A 9,068-nucleotide genomic window follows, 5' to 3' on the forward strand; every position below is an offset into this window, starting at 1 on the left:
GCTATTTTCAGTTGTTTCCCCAGGCCAAGGTAGACTTCCTAGCACCTGGGGCATTTCATATCAATCTTCTATGTTGATCTTATATAAATAAGATACCAATACAAGTTTTATTTATTTTATTATTTTATTTTTTATATAGAAAGATACCAATAAAAGTTGATAAACAAAAAAAAAAAGGATATATACTTGTCGACTTATATAAATAAGATACTAAAAGACCAATTTCTTGAACTTAAACTTTTTTATTTCCGATATGAAGCCATAAGTGAGACATAATACTTCTTATAAAAAAAAAAGAAAAAAAAAGTTAGACATAATACTTTTGGATTCTTAAATCTCATCCTCCTGCATATACCTATTGTACATGAACTAATATTTTTGAGCTAAAAGTGTTAAGTTCACTAATATTATTTCGAAATCTTCATGAAGAGAATTAAGATTGAAATCCCTTGTTTTACTTAATGTAATAATTAAATGGACAAAACTTAGGTGTTGTTCCTTAAGTCTCCCTCTAAAAAATTCAGTCATGTGATTTTTTTTTTTTTTTTTTTTTATGGGATAGAAGTTTATTTTTTGGTAAATATAACTATGTGGCTAAATTTTCATATAGAAATCTAAGAAACAGCAACTAAATACTATATCTAAGTTTTGACCTAATTAAAGTATTAAAAAAAAAACCCTATTTGTTTAAACCTAACTTATTTATTTAAAAATAATTAACTTTTTTTTTTTCTTAAAAGACACTTTTTTACTCATCTTTAAACAAGTAAGCTAAGCTAAATGCATTTTTTTTTTTCTTATTATGTAAAATTTTTGTAGGCCCTTATCTTAGGGGGTACAGACACAACAACAGCAACATTAACATGGGCTCTCTCATTACTTCTCAACAACCATGAGGTCCTAAGGAAAGTCCGACAAAAATTAGACCTCCAAGTTGGTAGAGAAAGGCTCGTAGAGGAATCAGACATGAAACATTTGGTCTATTTCCAAGCTGTTATCAAAGAAACAATGCGTTTATATCCTGCCGCGCCACTCTCAGTGCCACACGAGTCCATTGAAGATTGCACTTTGGCTGGTTATCATGTCCCAGTAGGCACTCGACTCATTATTAATCTTCCAAAGCTCCATCGAGACCCACATGTGTGGTCAGATCCAAATGAATTTCAACCTGAACGGTTTCTTACATCCCACAAGGATGTTGATGTTAGGGGCCAGAATTTTGAATACATAGCATTTGGGAGTGGTAGAAGAGTGTGCCCTGGGATATCATTTGCGCTACAAGTTATGCAACTCACATTAGCTACCTTGTTGCATGCTTTTGAAATTTCAACCCCTGCAAATGAACCTGTGGACATGACTGAGAAAGCAGGACAAACCAACTTGAAAGCCACCCCACTTGAAGTCCATCTCACTCCTCGTCTTAATGTCCAAGTATATGCGTAGTGTAACTAATTTGGAACTACTAGGGCATTTCAATTAGAACTGTTGTGTGCTTCTTGTACTTGTTTTAAGCATGGAATTGGGATCTTGTTCCAGAACAATTTCTAGAAATGAGAAAATATCTAGACTACAGAGTTATGTATTATCATTATGATATTTACTATCCAATCTAAGACTAATAAATTTTCTAGAATTTAAAATATTTAAAATATAAAAAATTATACGTTTAAAAATTACATGGTTCTTAACATATAGTCATCTATACCTAAATATATCTTAAAGTTAAAGTGTAGTATTTATTGTCACTCCTGTTGAGCCACATCAACGGCCACAACATCTACTTATTTTCAACATTTTCTCTCTTTTTTTAAACTCTTTTTTTTTCTTCTTAATTTCTCAACTTATTGTTATACTTTCTCTAACTTTTCCCCTCCCTTTTACCTTTTCATCTCCCCACTTCTATCTTCCTTAATATCACTTTTTATCTATCCATTTGTCTTCTTTTATTTTTGGCTTTTCTTACTCCCCCCGCCTCTTACTATAAATTTATAATTCTCTTTCATATCCCATACATAGTTTTCCACATACAAAATGTTATTTCTCTCTCTTTCTCTCAAATTTTTTTTTTCCATTTTTGGTGGATTTGTTTTTAATATTTTTTTTGCATCTCTACTTTAGATTGATGTATTTTTGTATTATTTGGAACTCTACTTTGGGTTAGTGTGATTAGGTTTTGTTTTTTTAAGTTGTTATATTTTTTATTCTCTTTAATTTCATAGATGTTATCATATTGTATTATAAAGATAGTATATAAAAATATAATATTATTTTATTACATACCATGATAATTTGGTGTTTATTACTACATTTTTTGTTTTTACTTTTTTTATTCTTATATTATTTTCAATAAAAGTATAGCAACAATAAATACTATGCTTAAGATTTTACATATTACGAGTTTAAGGTTTATATATAATTTTAATAAATTTGGATTTAAAATAGGTGCTTTCAAACTAAACATGTTTTTTCCCATTATGTAAGTGGCTAAGTGCACAAAAATAAATCGAAGTGAAACAAAATGGACCGAATTGGACCAAATGGAACAAAGTGGACTGAATGGACAAAATAGAATCAAATAGGAACAAGGTGGACCGAATGGACAAAATAGAATTGAAGGGGACCGAATAGGAACTAATGTTGACTGAATAGTACAGAAGTAGACAGAATGGACCGAATAGAACCAATATGGACCGAATGGCTCGAATAGGACTTAAGTGGACCAAAGTGGATAGAATGGACCAAATAGAACCAAAGTGGATAGAATGCACTGAATATGACCAAATTCGATCGAATAGGACCAAAGTGGACAAAATGGACCGAATAAAACCAATATAGTCCGAATTGGACTGAAGTGGATAGAATAGGACTAATGTGGACCGAATGGAACAAATACGACTAAAGTGGACCGTATAAAACTTCAGTGGATAGAATGGACTAAATAGGACTGAATGGACCAAATAGGACCGTATGGACTGAATAAGACCAAATTGGACTGAAGATGACAGAATGGACTGAATAGAACCAATGTGGACCGAATAAAACTTTTGAATATGTATCATTTTTACTGCATTTTTAGAGCTCATATTTCTAATTTCTAATGACTTCTTCTTTTTTTTTTTTTTACTCAAAACTAAAGAATTTAGCCCAAATATAATAAAATTTCATACTTTTCAATTCAAAAATTAAGAAGAAGAAAAAAAGAATTTTTGAGCTAAACTTGAAAAGGCAATCTACAAAAAGAATCAATTTAAGGCCCAATTAGTTTAAAATAGATTGAAGACGATTGAAATTGACCGATTGGACCAAATTGAACCGAAGTAGACCTAATTGGATTGAATAGAAACTGTTTAATTTTTAGGGATAACAAATTTTCTTCAATAAATTTTAGAGAAAAAATTGTACATTATATTACAATACAAAATAATTATTTCTTTTCATGCATTGCGTAGATATGCAACTAGTGCAATTTTAGTCAACCTCCATCAATTCACATGATTATTAAAAATATGAATATACATTAACATACAACCAAACTTTAAAACTTCCATTCAGGTAAAAGAATACACAGTACTGATCAAACCACTAAACATAGATCTTCACCCCTACCCAAAACCAAATATAATTTTCCTAACAAAACAAGACGGTGTGGCCCAACATTGAAATGGATTACCTATAGGTAGTGGTGGCAATTGAGCGGGTTGGGTATGATTTGGGTTAGGTCATGAATGAGTCGGGTATATAATTACCCATTTATTCATTTGACCCATTTAAAAAAAAAAAAAAAATTGAAATACCCATTATCTACCAAACTCATTTAATCTCCAACCCACCCATTTAACCCATTATAAAATTTATATTCAACAATTCAACAAGAAATTCTCTTACCCGTGAATTTTTTTTTTTTTTAGCCAAACTAATTCACCTTTCCCTCAAAACATATGAATGCTGAAACTGAAACTAACCTGCAGATTTTCTTTCTCCTAACTTTTCTTGGCAACCAAACAGAAGATAAGTAAAAAAAAAAAAACTTATCAAATCATAAGAATTGAGGAATCATTCTCAAGTCTCTATCCACCTTGATCTAAAATGTGCAAAATTGCAAATCAAATAGATTTTTCAATCCAAAACTAATTCAAATTTTCTCCAGAAAATATTTTCCCTCAAAACAAATTATGCCCTAAAATAGAGCAAAATAGCAAATACACAAACACCAAATGGAACCTAAGATGACTATTTTTCCCTTTCTCCTAACTTTTCTCGGCAAACAAACATAGGATTAGTACAAAATTAAGGAAAATATAGAGTAATTACAGATTGGTAAGATGTATTCGAGTGAATGATATCCATGGTTTTGATGCCATGAAGTTCAAATCATAGCACATTGTCTTGGGTCCCTCCAATGTAGCTTTTAACACCGAATCCAAATCATAGCCTAATGATGTTTCCCCCAATTTTCATTCTGTGCTCTTCTTCTTTCTGCATGAGTGAGTGAGCTTTTATGGGTGTTTTACGAAGCAGAGTCAAAAAGGGAAAGGTATTTAGATTTTGTCTAGTTTGGTAGCTAAGAAAATGCCTAGAAAATGGAGGAGAAAATATTTACATTAGATACAAGAAGAGACTATTGGTTGTAGTTGCAGTTAGGGGTGTTCGCGGTGTGGTGCGGTTTTGGGCCATTTTTAGCACCACATTTTGCAATGAAATTTAGCTAAAACCATAACTGCACTGCACCTTATTTTTGAGATCACATGTGCGGTGTGGTGCGGTGCAGTTTAAAGTTCAGCCAAAACCATAACTGCACCACACCTCATTTTTGCGGTGCTACGTATAAAATGCAATTTGAATGGTTTAATCAGTATATTTTTCAAATTTTAGGCTTTTCCTACCTAACCCAAAACTAATTTTTCCTTTTGTTTTGGGCCAAGTTTTAAACTATTAAGTTAGTTTTTCTTTATTTTGGACTGGCTTTCCTAGTCAACACTTGCTAAGGTTATCAAACTTTTTTTTTTTTGAAAACTAAGGTTATTAAAATATTAATAATATATTTAATATGAAAAATAAATAAATATATTAATATATAGAGAGGGTGCGGTGCGGTGCGATGTGATTTTTGCGGTTTTTTAATTATAAAACCGCAAACCGCATTGCACCATGTGATGTGGTGTGGTGCGAATTACTGTTACTTGCGATGATGTGCAGTTATGCCATTTTGCAAGCGGTTTTGGTGTGGTTTTTGCAATTTGTGCGATTTATGCGGTTTGGTGAACACCCCTAGCTGTAGTGATGTTCTCTTCTTTGTTAGGGTTTTGGGCTTTTTGTTTTTTTAAGTATTAAACTTTAAATTTTAAATGGGTAGTTGGGTACCCAATGGTTTATCCATCAAAACCCATTTAATTGAATCACCCATTTGGGTCTTATTCATTTAACCTAAATATTTAATTGGGTTAGACCAAGACTTATTCAAATTAAGTGGGTAATGGGTGGGTTCATGGGTTTGGATAAAAATTGCAACCCCCACCTATAAATAGAATCCATATAAACATGAACAAAGAAAGAAAGAAAAAAATAGATACCCCACGTTGGAAAATGAGCGTGAGTTTAAGAGATTTAAAGTCTGTGCTATGTATCAAAGAGTTAGGACCTCTTGGATATACACCACTGTAAGTTTCTTTAAAAAACCTTCTCTCCTCTCCTCGTGTGTGTGTGTTAAAAATATTTAATATTCTCGACCAATAAAAATAAAAAAAAAAAAAAAAAAAAAAAACCAAGGAAGGCAAACTAACGTCATGTCCATATCTATTTCTATTAACTATATAAAATGAGGCAATGCCTCTGCAGTGCCATTTTGGTTTATTTAGCCACTTTGTCTTTTTTTTTTTTTCTTTTTTTTTTTTTTCTTTTTTTGAACAGTAGCTACAGTACCAAGCGGCAATGTAGCTACAGTAGATACTGCCTTTTTTTTTTTTTTTTTTGTACTTTTTTCTTTTATATATATTGTTATACTGACACAAAAAATTTCTCAATATTTTCACAGTTATTGAGGTGTCAATTTCTTATAAGTCAAAATAAAATAATAAAATATGAAATTGTACCAACTACAACTGAAAATAAATGTTTTGTGAAAATATTGTGACACTTGTTAGGTGAATGTGTAAAAATTATGGTACTTTTGTTTGTTCAATATATACTCTCTTTTTTTTCAATCATTTGTGCTCTTTTTTCTACTAACTATATAAAAAGAGGCAATGCCTTTATAGTGCCCCTTTTGTATAGTGAGCCATTTTTTTCCCCCAACTTTTGAACAGTTGTTATAGTGCCACTTTGGTTTGTTCAAGTGGCACTGTAACTACAGTAGCTACAACGATATTTTTTGTCTTCCGTTTGTACTTTTTTTTTAGAAAAAATTATAAGAACCCACATATAGATATTGTTATACAGACACAACAAATTTCACAATATTTTCACAATTATTGAGGTGTCAATTTCTTATAAGTCAAAATAATATATATATATATATATATATATTATATTATATATATAAAAAAAGTGAATGAGAAAAGTTACAGTAATTTTCTATAGTGGTTTTGGTTTGTTTAACTTTCACTGTTTTTTTTTTTTTTTTTTTTTTTTTTTTTTTTTTTTTTTTGTGAATGCATAAAGTTGTAGTATATTTGCTATATTATTTTTGATTTGTTCACAATAATTTTCACAATACTTTCATAACAAATCAAATATGATAAATTGTTATTGGTTCTGATGGTGTTGGAGAAAAAGCTAACTCCCAGCTCGTCCACATGCCTTGTCCATGAAGAGAAAGGGACCATTAATAAAATCTCAAGGAACTCGTCCAAAGCAGTCCAATCCGTCCTGAAGGATAGACAGACGAGACATTGATACAATGTCTCGTCCGTCTTTAAAGACGGACAAACGAGACATTGAAATAGTGTCTCGTCCGTCCTTAAAGACGGACGAACGAGACAAAAGAGATTGCATCTGCTCTCATCAATTGCAATGTTTCATCACTACCCACCGTTCTATAATAAACTTAAGGATGAAACCCCAAATGTTGTAACTTCCATAGCAGTTAAGGAAGTTACCTTAAGGATCCGCAATGACAGGAGAAGTTGCAAAGTAACTGCCTTAAGCAAACACTATATAAAGGACTCACTCCGGGAAGGTAAGGAAAGAAAAAAAAAAGTCATAATTTTCTTCCATTTACAATTATTACGATGAACAGAACTAACTTTGTCATCGGAGATCTTTGACCGGGTCTCCACTGGTCACCTTTGACTATCTTTGTTTTCCTTTCAGGCCTTGTATCAACAGAATAAGTATCATTTAACTTACTGATTTTCTTCGAAACATTAGTTGGCGCCATCTGTGGGAACGATAATTGTTTGACAATTTATTTTCTAAGACAAAAAGTTGATGGTTCGAACCAGATCGAGGGCTACTAGCCCAGGCCGTCAAGAAAGCAAGGATGCATCATGTAATCCTCACCGTGATCACCAATTTGCACCAGCCATGCAGACATCCCCTGTCCAACATATGCACTCTATGGTGGCGGCAATGGCAGAGTTAACTCGCCAAAACCAAGCACTAAGGAGGCAGATTGACTTGAGAAGACAGATGCATGGAGAGCATGAAGAAGGAGGGCAAACTTGGAGTCAAGAGGACAGAGACAATATTGAACATGGAAATCAATCAAGAGCTACCACTTCGCAGAGGGTGCCTCACTTAGAAAAGGAGATGGACCAAATGAAAAAGGCCATGGATGAAATGAAGGAGAATATGAGGAGGACAAACCCAGTAGAAGACTTGGTTCATAGGACTGATTCTCCCTTTACGGCTTCTATCAACGGCCATCCCCTACCACTAAAGTTTAAGACGCCTTCTCTAGATTCATATGATGGGAATCGAGATCCTTTTGACCACATTGCCACCTTTAAGACCACAATGCATCTCCAAGGGGTGCAGATGAAATAATATGTAGAGCCTTTCCTACCACCCTCAAAGGTCCAGCCAGAGTGTGGTTCAGCAAAATACCGCCTAACTCAGTAAGTTCTTTTGAATAATTGAGTAAGTTGTTTGTCAATAACTTCATAGGTGGTCAAAGACACAAACGTTCTATGTCCAGTCTACTAACGATTGAACAGGGGAAAATAAGAGTTTGTGGTCGTTTATCACTCATTTTAATAAGGAAGCCTTGACGATAGACGAGATGGATGACAAATTGCTGCTGGCAGCTTTCTACAATAGAGTTCATTCAGACTTGTTCATCCACAAACTCTATGAGCAAGAGTCTCAAACCATGGCTGAACTTGTCCATTTAGCTCAGAACTTCATGAGTGCAGAAGATGCGATCATAGCTAAGAAGAGAAAGAGGACAGAAAAAATGGAGACAAATCGCCACCCAGACCAGGGTCTTCATCCAAAGAAGGGACAGACGGATGATACAAAAGACCGGGATAAAAAGACAGGTTCTTCAGCATGCAATCAGCAATATACTCTATTAAATATGCCACTTGAGCAAGTTCTGATGCAGATTAAAGATGACCCTTCACTGAAATGGCCAAAGAAGATGAAGGGGGATCCCAACAAGTGTAACAGTAACAAATATTGTCGCTTTTATAGGGATCATAGGCATGATACAGACGAGTGTTTTGATCTCAAGCAGCAAATTGAGAACCTCATAAGACAAGGAAAGCTAAGAAATTTCCTTGGACGAGACCATAAGGATGAAAAACTGAAAGGGAAGATAGAAGAACTATCACAACCACCGCTAGGAGAAATAAGAGTTATCATTGGAGGGAGTTCAACAGGCCAATCGTCTAAGTCAAAAAAGGCATACCTGAAGGTAGTGCAGAGCGTCCAACTTTCTGGAAAATAACCGAAGGCAAGGTCCACGGACGAACAGACGATTACTTTCACAGACGAGGACGTCGAGAGAATTCATCATCCTCATGATGATGCTATTGTTATCACCTTGCTCATTGCTGACTACATAACCAGGAGAGTGCTGGTGGACAATGGAAGCTCGGCAGACATTCTATATTATCCAGCCTTTCAGC

General features: G+C 33.6%; 1 protein-coding gene across 1 annotated transcript; it reads left to right on the forward strand.

Moving 5' to 3' along the window:
• Positions 1–966: 966 nt before the first annotated feature.
• Positions 967–1,443, forward strand: LOC112030939 (cytochrome P450 82A4). The gene has a single exon (XM_065770843.1). It carries the CDS (start codon positions 967–969, stop codon positions 1,441–1,443), a length of 477 nt encoding a protein of 158 aa, XP_065626915.1.
• Positions 1,444–9,068: the final 7,625 nt, after the last annotated feature.

The sequence above is a fragment of the Quercus suber genome, unplaced genomic scaffold (genome assembly GCF_002906115.3).
Source record: "Quercus suber isolate HL8 unplaced genomic scaffold, Cork oak 2.0 scaffold_36, whole genome shotgun sequence".
In the NCBI taxonomy this organism is placed as follows: Eukaryota; Viridiplantae; Streptophyta; class Magnoliopsida; order Fagales; family Fagaceae; genus Quercus; species Quercus suber.